General features: G+C 40.8%; 1 protein-coding gene across 4 annotated transcripts in view; it reads left to right on the top strand.

The window, feature by feature from the left end:
- The first annotated feature begins 6191 nt into the window (after nucleotides 1–6191).
- Nucleotides 6192–17209, top strand: part of RPRD1A (regulation of nuclear pre-mRNA domain containing 1A) — a 42374-nt gene continuing 31356 nt past the window's right edge. For all 4 annotated transcript variants that reach the window (XM_050890774.1, XM_050890776.1, XM_050890775.1 and 1 more), the window contains exon 1: nucleotides 6192–6393. In XM_050890774.1, the coding sequence (XP_050746731.1) occupies nucleotides 6243–6393 (151 nt within the window). In that variant the 5' untranslated portion in view covers nucleotides 6192–6242. The remainder of the gene's footprint in view (nucleotides 6394–17209) is intronic.

Genomic DNA, 17209 nt, shown 5'->3' with positions numbered 1-17209 from the left:
AGTCTAGAGCACTACATCATCCTCCTGCTCAAAGCTGGGTCACATATGAAGTCAGACCAGGGTGGTCAGGGCTCTATCCAGCTGAGTCTTGAAAATCTTCAAGGGTGGGGACTGCAAAACCTTTCTGGGCAACCTGTTCCATTGTCTGACTGTCCTTGTGGTGAAAAAACTTTTTCTTTATATCTAGTTGGAACTTTCCATTTCAGTTTATCACCATTGTTTGTCAGCCTCTCATCATGCATGTCCATGAATTGCTCCGTTTTCTCAGTAACCTCCTCGTAGGTATTGGAAAGCTGCCATTAGGTTGCCCCAAAGCCTTCACTTCTCCAGGTTAAACAAGCCCCGTTTCCTCTGTCTCTCCTTCTGGGTTCTGTGCTCCAACCATCTGACCATCTTGGTGGCCTTCTGCTGGACTTACTCAAGCTTATAAATATTTTTCCTATACTAGGGGAGACCAAAACTGAATGCACTATTCCAGATGTGGTTTAATGAGTGCTGAGTAAAGGTGAATAAGCGCTTCCCTCAACCCTCTGGCTATGCGTGCAGTAGTACAGCACAGTATGCTGGCAGCCACCATCTCCAAAACCACCAGCTGAGTACACAGTAACAAAAATACAGTGTCTGCTTCCTACAGTTGAATGGTTTCTGGGACATCGTGTCCTCTACTGGATCACAAAGGTGAATCAGCCCATTTCCTTTGATTTAAAGTCAAATTTAAATTTGCATTTTCAGAAATTTCAAGAAGGTTCTTCACACAGTCTATCAATACATTGCAGAGTTTTCCTTTTCCTTGCAAAGATAACATTATTTATTGTTAAGAATGTGCTTTATTACTTTTATGCTGTGACTAAGAGCTATATACAATCTAGGGCACATATTAATGATCCATTAATATATTGCTCAGGTGTTTAAATTTACTCAGCCTAATGTTTCTGCCTTTCTGCACACCTGAGTTAATACACACCCTGCAGTGCTTTCTTGCATAGTTACAGCACTCTCACTACTAAGGAAAACTGGGACTTGATTGCATCCATATATTAATCACAGCATATGTTTACATAGTATGACTCCACTTAATAGCGTAATGATGAAGCTGGATGTACATAGCTGTCTGGCTGAATGCCTGACTTAGGAAAAAAGGAAGGTTTTCTACGAACATCTTTACATCTCCACAGAGGACCAAAGAAATCACAGAAATGCTAGCAAGATTTTTTTTAGATTGTATAATCTATCTTTCTCCATAAAATATGGGAATGCCTCGCTGGATCACACATACATATCTCAGTAAGTGTTTTTTTTAAATCTCCTAAGTAGCAAATAATTTCTGCCTTTAATGAACTACATTAAAAGGTGAAGTGCTTAGGGGCACGAACTCATGTAGAAGAACGATTATTCACTCTGAGGTTTTTGGCTCCAGTAGGCAGCTCCTGTAAGTTACTTCAGTAGGCTTCTTCCTTCCATTTAAGCTTTCTTTTGTTCTCTGCCTGCACGACTTCACTCTGATTCAACTCAAATCTAATTTATTTATTTATTTATAATTTCTGCCAGGGATATGCCCTCTTGTTATACAGGTAACAAATGGGGTTTAACGTTTCTGAAGAAATTACCCAGATGAATTACCATCCCTCAGTCAGGAATAATTTTACAGCTATATTTCAGAGTCTTCTTTTTGCGTTTCTCCATTTTTCATGCCCTTATCGGGATACAGAAGCAGGATCATTTACACAGAATTGGGTCGTGAGGTGCACAAGAATATTGTCACAGATGGAAAAATATTTTTAAGTATGAAACTTCAGAAACTGTTATACTTGATGGACCGGACACTTGGAACAATAAAAAAGAACTGATATGTCAGTGTTGTGTTTTTGAGATCCAGGTAGCAATTGGTATGCTGACTAACACGAATTCTCAGACATGAAACAAGACTAGAGAAACCTCATTTCTCCTTTAATATTATTGCATCTCCTGAGTGGGACTATCTGAGAAAGAGCTACAAAACAAACATAAAAATGACAAAAGGCCAGCCTCATACAGAGAAAGATCTGGTCTGTTCTGATGGAAGAGCTGGTTTCAGCTCAAATCCCACATGACTGATGAGCAATGCTTAGTAAACCAGTAAACCAGCATAGACATAGATTGTTTTACTGCTCTATGTAGTGGCATAAAATGAGGGTTCCTAAACAATTCCAGTGAAGCACAGAATATTACTAAGGATACATAAATCATCTAGTTACATCTCTGGGCTTCAAGAGAAAATTACTTCTAAAGGTGACAGCTGTTTTGGGGGAGTACCAGACTGGAGTGCCCTGGAGGAAACAATGAAAGTTAAAATTGACTCTGAGACTAAGACATGTTCATATCAACAAACCATGCAATGAGATACGTAGGCTCAGTGAACAGCAAAGTAGTCAGGTGGGGTGTATTTCTAACATAGTCTGTACCTCTTGGCTTCGGCAGGTAGAGTGCTGCTCTGTAGAGCAAGAGCAGCCAATTCACACTGAACTACATGATCACTGGAGTACAGACAATGGCCAGTTTCACCGGGGCTTTGCCCATTTTGCCTCTCGGGGCACTCTGTTAACCCACACAAATTGCCACCTTTGCCATTCCTTTGGCCCTATCTGAAAGATGAGAGAGAGAGACTCAGTATAGACAATCTGCCTTATCTATCTTAATGCTGATCTCATTTTAAATTTTGCCTTTTCTTGCCAGTTTCAGAGAAGATATCTACACCTGTATTATCTTTCGTTATCTTACCTTTAAAATGCTTAGTGATAAAAAATCATGCTCCTGTCTTACGGCAGTTTCATTTTGATCATGCCTCCAGGAGTACCAGGAGCTAAGCCCAGCTAGATTTGCTGAAGGGCAGTCCAAGAAACAGGGTTCAATGTTCTGATGATCAGCTGGAGTGGTTCAGGCAAAGAAAGAGCACACATACAGGTTTGTGGCTTCGAATAGTTGCTCCTGAGAGAGCCCTACAGTAGAGTCAAGATGTTGTGTGCCCCAGCACCTCAGTAGAAGCAAGCCTTCTCTTTGAATTAAGACTGGATAATAGAAATGCTCAGATATTTGGCAAAAAAAAAAAAAAAAAGCAAAGATGTGGACTGATGTGTTTTGGTTTTTTTTTACCTTTCCCACAATGCACCATAAGCATTGCTATTTTAGACACAGATCAGCCCTTCTCGTGCTTAAACACTTCCTAGGATTTCCTCAAGGTAACAGAACTTAAAACTTCCAATTGTTACGAGGGTTAAATTCCCCTCTTACGAAAGGTTTTATGTGGATGTCCTTGGGTGAGAGGAAAAGAGAAACAGAAAGCCTGCGACCAGCACATGAAGTGTAAGGATGCTGTACAGCCTCTTGGTGACTGCGGTCTGAAATGTAATTACATCTTTGAACTACCTAGAGCTTCCCAGTCCCAGGTTCTACAAAAACATCAACCGAGTAATTTATTCACAGTCATTGTCTTTTACACTTTCACGGGGCTCCTTTCTCCAGGAGCGGGAGAACACAGCGGACTACCACCCACCCACAGTGGTCAGACAGAAGGGAAGCAGTGCAGAATTTTGTTCTTAGGAAACCAGAGGAAAGACATTATTACGGTTTGAACACAGGAACGGGTGAAAGAAAACTTGCCATCTGTTGGCAACTCCACCCCTGTGGATGTGGGTGAATTTTTTAAAGGCAGGTGAATAATGTATGAATTGTTTCTGAATGAAAGCTGAGGTTTTGAAAGCTCTGCAGCAAACGAGCCCTCTATTGTGCATACTTCCTGTCTGAGAGTCACTTCACTTTGAGTAAGTCTCATGGTAAATTTCCATTCACTGACTGGATAAGCATAGCTTTTAAAGTTAGATCACTGATGTAAACATTTATGATTACAAATTTAAAATGTGCTATAAAGACTTATGGGGAAAGTAAAAACTCAGTTTTGCTATATATTACATACAGACGATAAATCACTCAGTATTTACATATATTTATTTACAGAACAAATACCTATCAGAGGATTTATTCTTGTTTGTAAAATATTCTGATAATCTGGGATGAAAGATGCAGAGGAAGCAGTAATAAATGTTTCCACAATCATTACTAAAATTCTCTACCAATTTCCTGCTCTTTTTCCTTATCATTTTTGCTTTAACATCTAAATTTCACTGCTTGTTGCTAAGTACTTTTTAATCTAGTCTTGTATGTGAGAGAAATGTTTCTTTTTCCATAGTTGCCCACAAGTTTCCCCTGCTAACATCAGAATATATGCCTCCAGAAAATGGTATTTGAATGTTAGTTACTAGACTACCGTTCATATTGCATTTTTCTAATGCTTGCATCTGTGTTAGCTCTGTCTTAATTTTACTTCACTGGCCAGTTCTACTTAATGCCAGAGTGTCCTCTGCTGTACATAGCAAAAATAGCAATATGTTACAGGTTCTTTCATTCATGATGATCAAAATGCAGTGAATTGATAGAAAAAAAGAGACTTTGTAGGGACCTGTGCAGCTTCTCACTTAAATTTCTCTGTCAAAACCATTTTTGCAAAATCCTTTCCAGTTCCCCAAAAATCATTCATGCTACAGATGATTTTGTAAATAGAATTCACATTAAAGCCTCCTAACACTCCCACCTTGCCCTCACCAACGTTTTATGTTTAAAGGGAAGATTTCTCTAAGAACCAATATTAGGAAAATTGCCTGAAAACAATCTTCTGGGACATCTTCTCTGAATGTCAGACATGAAATAGGGAAAAAAACTTTGTAAAGTTTTAAAAATACTCTACAGATTTTTTTTCATAACTAGCTTTCTGCTGTTTGGTGAGGACAAACGGGATGTGTGAAAGGTTATACTCAGTTTTAAGGGTGGATACTTCACCATTGCTAGGATGTCCCAAGAGTAAGGTATATGCATATTTTTCTAATTAATACACACATAATTTTATAGAAATATTAAAATTACTGAGAAAGACATTAACTGTAGTCATAATTATTAACTAAAGAAATAGGATTCAGGATAGACCTGTAGGAGTTAAGGTGGATGGTTCTCTGAAAATGTCAGTTAGTAATGTTTAAAATAAGAAGTGATGTCAGGTATTTTTAGAAGAGCAACAGGAAGGCTAGAAATGCTTACATTGAGACTAGACATGCTACTCCTGTTCAGCCGCATAGAGCACCTTCCATGTAAGGAGAACTGACTTGGATCCTTCAGCTTGAAAAATGACTGAAGATGATACAATGCAAAATCTATGAAAGAATGCAAAGGTGAGCAGAGAACCATTTTTATTCACTGTTTCCAAAACAGCAGAAGTAGCAAGGATTCAGTAACGCTTTAAGGGAACACGTTTGAAACAACTAAGAGGAAACACTTTTGCGCATAATCTTGTCATTGAACAGTGGAATTCTGTCACGTGATACTGTCCATACCAGAAATTTTAAAAAAAGAAGAGACAGCTTTTAAAAATGAGGCCAGACACATTTGTGTCCACCTGCAAATATGAAATACCATGCACCCTGTGTCACAGTAAGTTCCTTAACCTGCTAGGTGAAAGAAACTGGTAGGCCCGGGTTGCCTTGGGACTTTATTTGTGCCTGGTTTTTCATGTTATTTCCCAGGGCAAAATGTTGATGTATCCCGTCTTTTGTAGTAACGGCCCCTAACTCTGCGTCTGCTCACCACATCCTACAGCCTCCCAGAGCTCATGAGGAAACCTCCCCAAAGGCGCTTGGTCAGGCTCTGTTGGCGCTCACAGACGTTCGCGATCTCGGCCGGCGAGCGAGAGCTGAGGGAAGCCCTCACCGCGCCGCCCCGCCCCCCGGCCAGCGGACTGAGGCAGGCCCAGCCCCACCTGCCGGCCCTAACGGTCCCGCCCTGGGGGCCGCGCGAAGGCTGCTGGGAGAGGCGCGAGGACGGAGCGCGCTTGAGGGGCAGGAACAGCCCCGGTACCCAGCCCCACCTCCCAGCTCCGCCTCGTTGTCGGCCTCTGCCGGAAGTGAGGAAAGAAGGAGAAGGGGGGCGGGGCCGGGCGGCTCTCCGGGAGGCTCGGCCGCCGCCATTTTGTTAGCGCCGGGCTGCCGGGGCGCGCGGAAGTGGCGGCCGGCGAGGCGAGAAGGGGCGAGGCGAGAAGGGACGGGGCTCGCCGGGCTCCTCCCCCGCTGGGGCGGAGAGGCGGGGACTGAGCGCGGCCGAGCCGAGCCGAGCCGGGCCGGGCCGGGCCGGGCCGGGCCGGTGGGGCCGAGCGCGGCCCGGCTATGTCGGCGTTCTCGGAGGCGGCGCTGGAGCGGAAGCTGTCGGAGCTGAGCAACTCGCAGCAGAGCGTGCAGACCCTGAGCCTGTGGCTCATCCACCATCGCAAGCACTCGGCGCTCATCGTCAGCGTGTGGGAGCGGGAGCTGCGAAAAGGTGAGGCTGGCACGGCCGCTGCCACGCCGCGGCCGGGCCTTTTCCCGCCCTCGGGTGCCGGGTGGGGCCTTCCTCGGGGGCGGTGGGTTTTGGGGGAGGCGGCGGCTGGCGCGACCACGGGAGGAGGAGGCCGCCCTCGGGTGTGTGGCTGCTGAGGGGAGGATGGCAGGGCGGCAGGGCTCCTCGGCCTGTCGGGCCGGGGAAGGAGGGGGGGAGAGAGAGGGAGGGCGGGCCGGCCCGCCCCGGCGCCTGGGGAGAACGGAGCTACTGGGGCAAGTGTTAAACCCCAGGACAGTTTCTTGGTGACTGTGGGCTGGGATGTGCTTCTCCTCCCTCTTTTTTTCTCTACTCCCCTGGCTCCTCTCTTCTCCCCCCCTCGTACCCCTTTCTCCTTCAGTGAGATGCCTCTGAGGAGGCTAGTTCTCATGTTTTACTCCCCTTTTTTGTGGAAGGAGAGAGGAAAGTGGGAAAAGGGAAGGAAGGCGGCAAGTACGGGATTTAGGGCTTTTTGTTTTACTAGTGGTAGTTATGGCTCTTCCAAGACGACCTTTTTTAAGCGCTGTCTTTCATCATCTATAACGATGGTTAGGTGTAATACTACTTGAGTTTCCTGACACAGTGGCTTTGTCCGCTCATGCCAGCAACTGTTCTTGTAGGGCAGCTGAGGATGGGAATACTCTGAGGGAAGAGCAATTTAATGGGTCCAAAGTGTTTTTTACTTTCTGTTTTTGCCAGATGGCTAATACTGATGTTAGCATGATAAAAATTTGTGTTTCTTTAGCTGTATTGAGTATTTGATGTTGAGTGTGCAGACTTAGATTCTAATGTGGCTTTCCTTTTAACAGGAAAGGAGTTGCAGCTATAGGCCTTGGTTCAGGGACTGAAAGGCAGAAATGGCATGTAGAGGTTTATTTGACCTGACTGGAAAATAACTTGATCTTAAGTTGACTCATTTAAGAAAAAGAAAAATCACTTCCTAGAACTCTGTCTTGCTCTAGGAAATGTTACTGTCTTCCAATAGCTTCTTTCAGAGCACCATTAATGTGTGGATCTCTAATGGGAAAAGTAGAAGGCTAGGTTTTCAAGTGGAGAGGAAAAATAGCACTAAGCCATTACAGAACTTATGAAAGAGAAACCACTCCCTTAGTTTCACACAACTAAGAGGAGTAGTCAGCTCACAGAAATGGTGTGTAATGGAATACAAAGAACGCATGGCTGGATCACAACTACCTCTTGGTTAGGGGGCATAACTTCATAGCAAATGGATTGAACTACCCTTAAAATAAAAATCTTGAGTATGAATTAATACTAAATTTTACAGTATAGTATGGAAATATGTTCCTATAAATTCTGTAGCTTTTCACATGGCTACTGTGTTTTTGTTTAAAATATGCTTTTTGTGTGAAATGTTATCTTTTGAACTTTCAAGCATGAGTAAAATTATTTTTTTCTGTTGTCTAAAGAAAGATTTATTTGGTGGCATATTTCATCTTATGAAATAAACATATTTTCACTATATGTTTGTTGCAAGCTTTCTTTCTTGTTCCGAGAACAAATGAATGGATCTCCCATCTGTGTCTGAAACATTTCACATTTCTGGGCCTTCTAAACAAACAACTTGAATGTTTGGTGTTCTGAATGATATCAGAAAGGTATTTTAAACTAATTGGCACAGAGGCAGAGTTTTGGTTGCTCATTTTAATTAACATGCACAATACCAGTTCATAGTAATCTATAATATTAATGCTCAGTCCTTAACTTTAGTATTAGCATAATTTTCCTGTTGTGCTGTTTGACTAATTGGAGAAATGAAATGTTTGAAACATGGGCTACATGTTTGAAGGTGGCATTGAAAGGCAAAGATAATGGTCTTTTTAAGAACTCATGGGAATGCTTTGCTTTTTCTCAGCTTTCAATGTCTGGCTTCCACTTCTAAGCCTGTTTTGAGGATGTAGCTCAGGAGCTTTGGATGACCGTAGCTGCTATAACTGATTTTATCTTCAGTTTGTTGAAGTTGTCGTCCAGCTTTTGCTGCTTCAAGGTGTGACATTTTTCTGGTGACCTCTTTTTGGAAGCCAGCCTTCAAGGGTCTATGGAAAGTATGTGATAGTCTTACCTCCGGTAGGAGTAGCTTAGTTGCTTTCAAGGTCCTACACCTTTTCTTCTGGGCTTTTGGGCCTTATGTGAAGTGTTTCTTCTTTCATATGTTCCTCTACCGCTTCATTTGAAGCTGGCATAATTAATATACATGGGATGTATTTTAATTTTGCATCTCTGATAATAGTACCTGAGCTTCATAAATGTTAGCTTACATTTGCCTGGTATTAACTTCTTGCTAATTGCAGCACAGAATTGTAAGACGATCCCTAATCCCCAAAGGGTGGATTTAGTGGTCTAAGCAGACAGCATGTGGAAGATGAGAAGGAAAACTAGCACGCTGTGGTGAAGTGACTTGCATAAAACATCACAAAGCAGAATGCTGGCAATGAGGCCATAAATAGAGTAAGTTTAAGGCTCCCGACTTGCCCACCATCCAAGCTGTAGAAACATGATTTCCTTCCTACCTGAGAGGAAAATGATCTCTGTTTGAGGAACATGGACACAAAAATTATTGGCATTGTCTGCTCCTATTGCTAGCCAGTAGTTTCCTGGAACTGAAAATTGAACCTTGCCTTTCTTAATTTTATTTCATTTCATTGTATCCCTTTTTTTATTGTCACTCTGCTCTCCAGACCTTCCTTCCAGCCTACGCCCTTTCAGGCTTGTGGAACACTGTATAACCAACTGAGTTGAACACAATACAGTGTGATACTACGTTTTTTCTGGATGCTTTCAGTTTTGGTAAAAGCTCCCTTGTGTAAGATCAGCTTGCGTGAACCTTTCTGAAGATGTCTTTAGTTACTCATGAAAACAAGTGGTAGGATCACAGCTCTCGTTCCTAAATGTTTGGTTCTGATTCTTTTATTTTTAAAATAGTTATTGTCTTTAACTCATGTTGGTGTAGAGGTGAAGAGGCAGCTTTTCAAATGTGCATATAACTTAGGCAACATAAAATCTTAATCCCTTTCTGTTTATTTGGATTAATTGGTAGTGTTCAGGTCCCGTATCAGGGCATCTCTACAGGTCATCGGTCCCATACACCTTCATCTACAGGTTTTCTGTAGTTGAAGTTTCATTGATTCTCTTGGTGAATTCTTGCACTTAGATGTAAACTTGGAGAATGGGCAAAACTTGCACATCTTTGTCATAACTTGGAGCAGTTACGAAGCATTGGATTTGTCTTGCTGAAGTCCAGTGTTGCTGAAGTTGTATCAAGACAATTGATGTAACTCTGATTACTGAAGTATACACACATGCTTCTTCCCTAATACTACCGTAACTTTTATACATAGTTCTCAAAATACTGGCATGTAGAATTCATAGAGTCATTCTTAGAAATAATAATAAATTGGAGGAAAGCTAGTATAATGTATTCTAGAATTGACTGTATTGTGAAAATACTGATACATCTGAATTGTCCAGACACTCCTAGTAACTGTCACGAATATTTAAGGAAAGGATGTCTTCTTATACAAGCAGTAGTTTGAGGAACTTACGATAAGGAGTTGCGTATTACATGGCTCAAGAGACTGAGTGTAGAGATACACTGTTTAATGACTGACCTCAAATATGTACTAATGAAAAAATGTATGGATGAACTGTGCCACTAGGGTGGGGCTGTGGAAGAGCTGGTGCTCTGCATGGGGTATTCCTGATTCTGCATCTTTGCAGAACCACTCAGGTGTCACTTAAGGTATTCCACATTTTAGTGTATGTAGTGGGTTTTTTTCACTGTCTATTACTATGGTTAGTGGAGAGTAGATTCTGTAGTTCATTGATGAGAAAAGATTAATAGAACGCCCTTAACTTAAATGACAACTGTAATGAAATAACAAAGATTTCTCCTGTTTTGACAGATAAGCAGAGGTCTACAATGACAACAGAACAGCTCCTTTTCCACTCTGCTGTTGGTTAAATATGTCTTTAAATATTTCTGATGCGGTTTTTGCTGACAGTGTCTTGTGCTGTGCTGCTGCTGAAAATCTAGCAAAATGAATAATTAGTTTTGAAATAGATGAGTTCCCTGATGGAAAGCTGTTGCTGGCACAAAGGAGACTGTGAGGATAGTATCACCCCTTTAGGCCGCAGCCTGTGTTAGCACCAGCTTATTGCTGATCATGAGTCTGCATTCTTTTGAATTTTGTAGTTGATTTATGGAATAAATAATTTGGTGGGGAGGCTACTCTTTCAGTACTTCATTTGTAGTAAATATCTTACTAACATGAGAATCTCATGTAGTTTGGATTTTTCTAGAAAAGTGTGGCTTTTTGTTTGGTACTTGTGATATGGCAGCTTCATGATTGCTTCAAAGTAACTTGTGTGGATTAACTTTTGTGATAATGTTGCCACATAACCTAATTATTTTACAGAGACCTTTTGAGTTCGGGGTTAGGGAGAATTTTGTAAAGGCTTGGAAAGTGTGCACTGAGGAAAATGATCCTGCTTCAGCTAGATTTCAGATGTATGAAATGTAACACTCAAAGTTAAATAGTTAATTACTTAGTAGTCATAAGCTTACTCAATATTTAAGTAGTACTAATTAATTAACTGTAATGTGAATACATCAGTCATTCCCAAAATGCAACTGCTGGGCATGTTAAAACTATTTAATTTTGTGTATCTGTAAAGGGATTGACTTACAGGGTTTTTTTAAACTAAGTGATGGTATTACACATACAATTTCGTTGTGTGAGCCTGCAGCCACTGAGTGTCGGTTGAGAAAACCCTTAGGAACCCCCTTGAAGAGGCTCTTCTGAGATGGAGGCTGTTGAGACTTATTTTTTGTTATTTGCAAATCAGGTATGTTCTCTTGCATACATCTCTTGCTCCCTGGTTTCAGGATTCTCTGCAACTGTAGGGATTTGTTGTTTGTTTGTGTGTTTTGTTTTGAAATGAAAAATTTCAATTCCGTAACTCAAAGCATCAGCCTTCAAGGGTGAATAGTAAGTGCTTGTTCAGTAGGGTCCATGTGATGTTTGCTGTACTGGGTTAAAATGTGTTCTTTTTAAAAGGAAAAAAATAAAATAAAATTGCTAAATGTTTGAGTTAGGTAATATGGGACTTTTTATGTCAAGCTCCAGTTAGTTGTCTGTAATATCTTCTTTTCCCGTCAACTCATTTTCTGTTAGCTTTTACAGGTCCAGCTCTGTCACTTGTTAGGTATTTACGTCCTAGTAATATTTTAATAGTTGTCGTGTTGTATCTTTAAACCATATTTCAGATTCAGGTATCTGTTTCCTCAGAGCCTGACATGGCATCTCATAGATTAGTCAGTCTCAGAAACTGATGCTGAGCACCCCCTGCCCCCCCTGCCCCTTAATCACTTGGCCTTTTGTTTTGGCTGTCATCTGTCACCCCACCCATGTCACACTGATCGTTGTCTTCACTGCAAAGCTTAACCAGGTTAGCAGAGCCATTGTATATCATCTTTAAGACAGCTACAATTGTGTAAGTACATCTGGGCTGCTACAGAGGGACATATTTTTAGCACTCAACTCTGCTAGTTTACCTGCTGTTCCAGTTTATTATGCTTGAACTTTTTTTTTGTTTTGGGGTGTTGAAGTCATTCAGTTGTATAAGAAGCAACTATTTTTGCTTATTTATGGCTGTTTGTCTACAACTGCTGCTGCTGGGACATATGCTAGTGTTTGGGTCCTCACTCATAGTTGTTGGCATTGATGCAATACATTTTTCTGAAGCTAGTGGCTGTTGTGGCAGTTGCTCAATGCTGCTGAAAATTGGAAGACAGAGGATCTTCGTAGGCAAATTGAGAAGGCCTAGCAACATTGAAACCAGATTTGAAAGTTGTACTATGTCTTAATTACTCTGATACTCAGTCAACTACTTCGGAGCAGAACCACAGCCAAAAGTGGTGGAAATATATTGCCTTGCAGATGTGAAGTGGATTTCAGGAAACAAGGTCTTGATTTAAAGCAATTATTTTCTGTACTACGTAGTGTAGTTTTTCTGGCAAGAGAAGGAATCTTTCTCTGCTGGTGGTTGTAAGATTATTTTACTTACTGGTGGTATAGTGTCATTGGCCAATGCTATACACTTGAGAGAATAAATAGATTTTGTTTTATTTAAAAGAAACAAAGCTAGTGCTTTCTGATTTCACTGGTTAGTAGGTGTTCTTGAGGAGGCCAATAAAGTACTTAAGACGGAGGTGCATGTGGGTACCTTCCTGCTTATCCACCTGAATCTTCTCATCTATGCAAAAAGGTCTGGAGATCAACCAACAGCAGGGAAAACTTCAGGTGAATGTGAGTTGTTGAGTCAAGTTAGAGAAACGTATTTGCTACCTATATGATTTACAAAAGGACTTCCAGTCAGGAGCAACAGATTAGCAATATAAGAGTCTTTCACTTAAAATAGTCACATTTGGATTGTGTAATCCAGCCTGACCAGTTGACTCTCTAATATTAGTCTTGAAAGAATGCAGTGTGTACAAATCTGTATTCATTTATTACTGTGCCACTCATGTCCTGGTACCTTACCTCTTATCTGTACCTGCCTGCCTTTCTTCATTCTGGTTCTGAATATTGAAGTGCAGTGTCTTTTTCCTGTCCTAAAACTGTTGTTGTTGCTGTCGATTCATATCCGCCTTGGCATTGTACCAGCCAGGCGAGGCAGTGAAAGGAATTGGTTTGTTTCATGTGTTCAGGTAATTCAAGATACACTTACTGCAGTAGGAAGGTTCTGCAGAGTAATTATGTTGGAATGGTTTCCTTGGTTTGTGACCAACTTTCTCGCATCCCCATGGTAATTTGATGGTCATGGCCTCTTTCCCAGCAGTGGCTGTATGCTGTGTTCCCTTTGTCTGCTAGCCTCCAAACTCAAAGTCAAGATACTTGGACCCTCAAACCTTGAACACACATTCTGTGGGCAATCTCATTCCCCTCTTTGAAAAGGAAACACAGCAGTTCTCAAACCTTGGTAAAATTCACCAGGAGAATGAGGTGACTGTGTAATGTTGAATGCATAGTTTAACGTTTTCGTAACAGAAGGTTAATGATTTTTAAGATTAAGTGCTCTTTGTCCAACATGCCTTTTATGGATTATATTATCTATGAATTGTCCTTTCTGGTGGTAGCCTCTCAAGTGACTTTTTACAGATATACTTTCAGTCATGTTACCAAAGATGCTGCACTTAACCAGCTTGCATAAAAACTCAGGTTAGCTCTCAGCGTGAAGGGTCAGTGATCTTGCACTCAGGTTTCAGTGCTGCTTGACTTAAAGATGAGTTAGGTCTTGTAATAAAAAGCTTGAAAGCTTGTCAGGTGTTTACAGAGATGTCATGTAGCTTCTCTTGCAGAGGTATGAAACATGCTATGACACAGGAAGTGTCCCAGGGATTTTGGGAGAAGTGCTGACACTCATACTCTGCTGCATATATGTAGACTAACGTAATTCAAAAGCAATTGAGCCAAATCTTTATTTGAATCCGTATTGGAGAACTTCAGTAAAAAAGAAACTGTTTAGTGCTGATAACAGTTGTGGGATTTTAATCTACTGATGCTGATTTTCTCAAAACCTCTTGTTAAATGATATTTTCATTCAAGGTCAGTTGGCATAGCAGAGCCAGCCTGTAGAAGGTTAAAGCCTGATGTAACATTTTCAGATGGGTCAATAGTTTATATATTTGTAGTGGGATGTAAGTGAAATCCCTTATGCTTATGTGTTTCTCTGTAGTGTCTTCCTGTATGTCGAAGCAAATATCTCTCAGCTCTAGGGAAGAGTTGTAGAACAGCATGAAACTAATGGGCGTGTTTCTAGCAAGCTTCATGGGAGCTCAATTTCCAGTGCCAGGAGGTAAACCTGGAGAAGGCAAATACGGATGATTATGCTGGCTTTGATTGCTAGAGTTAACCTCAGTGAAAATAACATGCTTACTGCCTTCCAAGGTAAAATACTAGAGTTTCTTGCACTAAAGTCGTGGCTCATCAATGTTAGAGTTCTCTAAGTATTATGGACTCAAGCATACCATGTCAGGGCATCTATATTGGACTGGTAGAGAATCAGAAGTACCCAGGCCAGGCTAACAAGTATGCATTCTAAGGAGTATAGATTGTCGAAAACTAAGACTTGATAATGAGGATGCTAAGTCTCTCCACTGTAGATGCCTGGTTACGCTGCAGAGTATTCATTGGCATTTAAATATGTCAGATACATTTTTGGGACAGACTTAGTTTCAGTTGCGAGGTGCCAATCCCATTTAGTCTCATTGAGAGTAATCTGCTTAATATGGCCCTTAAACCAACCAGCACAGTTGACCTGTTAAAATATTGCGGAATCCAGCACTTCAGGGAGCTGCTTTGGTGACTGCTTTGGTGGGTAAATGGTAAATCTAACTGAAACAAGCAGAGGAGTTATGTGAACATTGCACAGAGCTTCTGAAAAGATGACTCAGTCCAACATGGATGCTTTCTTAGCAGTTTTGTGTTTGCAGACTGTACTTAGTGTACCAGAGATACTGTGGGCTAGCTGCTTCTAACACTATACGCTCTGGCAGTATGTGCCTTTCAGATCCTTCTTTAACCTAAGATCTTACCTTTTTTCTTTCATTTTCTTCTGACAGTAAGACTGCTTTTGCTAATAGCCTTGCCATGCATTGGGGACACTTTTTAAAATAGTCTTAACTGTTCTTTGATCCATTTTGGTGTTCTGAGGTATATCAAAGCCCAGGGCTGAAAAGTTAGTGTCACTGCTACTGAAGGCAGATGCTTTAAACAGTTTTTTTCAGAACAGATCTATCTGGTCTGGAATTTAATTTTGTGTTTCAGACTTCAATGGTTAATTTACAGTCATAGTAGCAATAGAACACTTCGGGTTTTTTCAACTCGGAGTTGTCAACCTCAGTTGCTAAAGGTTATGTTGCACTTCAGTCTCGTGTGTAAGGCAGAGCGGTAGTAGGCCAGTATGTAACTCCTGAAGATCTGTGAAGTGAAAGGGAACATTTCTTGAGACTAGGCATAATTTTTAGCTTTGGAATTTTGCGCAGAGCATTCTTACAGCAAGAGGAATTAAATTTTACTTTACAGTATTCTTTGTGAACATAAGGGTGGAATATTAGTTGAATTTCTAACCAAAGCCACAGGTAGCTTAATAGCGTTTTGAGGATTTTTGTTCATTACATGCAGCTTTGTTTCTGTTGAATTGTAGTAGGAAGCTGAAAAGGTAATACTAGTGGAAATAAGCTTGAAAGTGACTTTCTGGGTTTTGGCATGCTTTTTCCAAAGATGGTATAGTTATCTGTTTACTGTAGTGAATAGATCAAGTCTAGGCTTTGTGAGAATCGAAATCACCTGACTTCATGGCACTGCATACATGTCCTGTCTTTACCAGCTCAGTTGATTTGGTTACTTGTTGGAAACAAGGAAGTTGAGGTCTGTCACAAATGAGTTACATCACTGAGGATTAAAACATGGCTTTTTTTTTTCCTGTGAAATGGATGGACAAGAACCTATCCTGCATGCAGCTCAGAGGGTGTAGTATGGGGAACAGTCTGCTTCATTAGATTTTGAGTCCTAATTCTGGGCTCATTTAAGAAATGGGGGAGGGGGGCAGGGTCAGCTTTGGTAAATGCTAGGTAATTTTGGTGCACTCATGAGACAAGGTGTGTTTTCTAAGATTCTCTCTTTGAATAATTCAGAGCTTTCTATGTGTCAGAACTATGATTTACGTGAAACATAGGTAGGAGAAGTGTTGCTGTATTGTCAGTCAGTTTTTAATATAGAAAATAAGTAGCTTAAGTTCATAAAATCTACATTTTAGTTTAGCCAGATTTTGACCCAAATAGATGAATTTCCTGTGTGTTTGCATGTAGTGACTTCACTGTTTGGAGCAGACTTTTAATAAGCCACCTTGTGTCCAGCACTTCCAAACTAATTCTTTTTTGCCACTTTTTAGTTTGCCTTGATTCTGAGAAGTGCATTTTTACTTTTAACACAGGGGTTTTTCCCCCACTTAATACAGAACTCTTAACTTGTTGGATATGTCTGTCCAAAAGGATGGGAAAAATTCAATACTTCATGGAGAAATCCTTCAGAGGAGTCTTTCTATAGTGCAAAATTTATTCTCAGAAACATGTCTGTAGAATGGAAGCATATCAACATTGACTTTTCTTTTTGTATGTGAGGGTGGTAGTTCTGCATGTTTGAGAGGTTGGAGTGGAAATTAACAAAAAGAAATCATATTGGGAACTAAGCACGAGTTTTAAGAAATCCTAGATTGGCTTTACCACAGTGCTGCTTTCCTTGAGAGGGCAGAAAAAACTTAAGTCTTGTCTTTCAAGAGAAACCTCTTTTTAAAGTCAGAGCATACATACTGGAACTGTGTGGTAGTAATGGATATTAAAAGTTTTTCTGGTGTTAACACAAGGTTAGAAGTGTTACAATAGGAGTTGCAGCTCTGAGAAACCTGTAGACTAATGAAAATTAGATGAAGGGTGATGGTAAATGAAAATACCTGAGTAGGAACACTTAGAAAACATGGAATAGATTTTCAAAAGCAACTTGTGAATTGGAAGCTTGTAGTCTATTGCACGTTAATGGGAATGGAGTAGAATGCTTAAGACACTTGGAGAAGAGATACACCACAGAAGCCTGAAAGTTATTTTTTAAAAATGTTTTCTTGATATTACAACTGCAGGCACATGAGTGTTTTAATGATTAGGAGATGAGGGAAGGGAGTATCACAGTGATATGGAGAGAATGAC

This window comes from Gymnogyps californianus, chromosome 2 (assembly GCF_018139145.2).
Source record: "Gymnogyps californianus isolate 813 chromosome 2, ASM1813914v2, whole genome shotgun sequence".
NCBI classification, from domain to species: domain Eukaryota; kingdom Metazoa; phylum Chordata; class Aves; order Accipitriformes; family Cathartidae; genus Gymnogyps; species Gymnogyps californianus.
The sequence above is the reverse complement of the archived record's forward strand: the minus strand, read 5'-3'. Positions and strand labels throughout refer to the sequence as shown.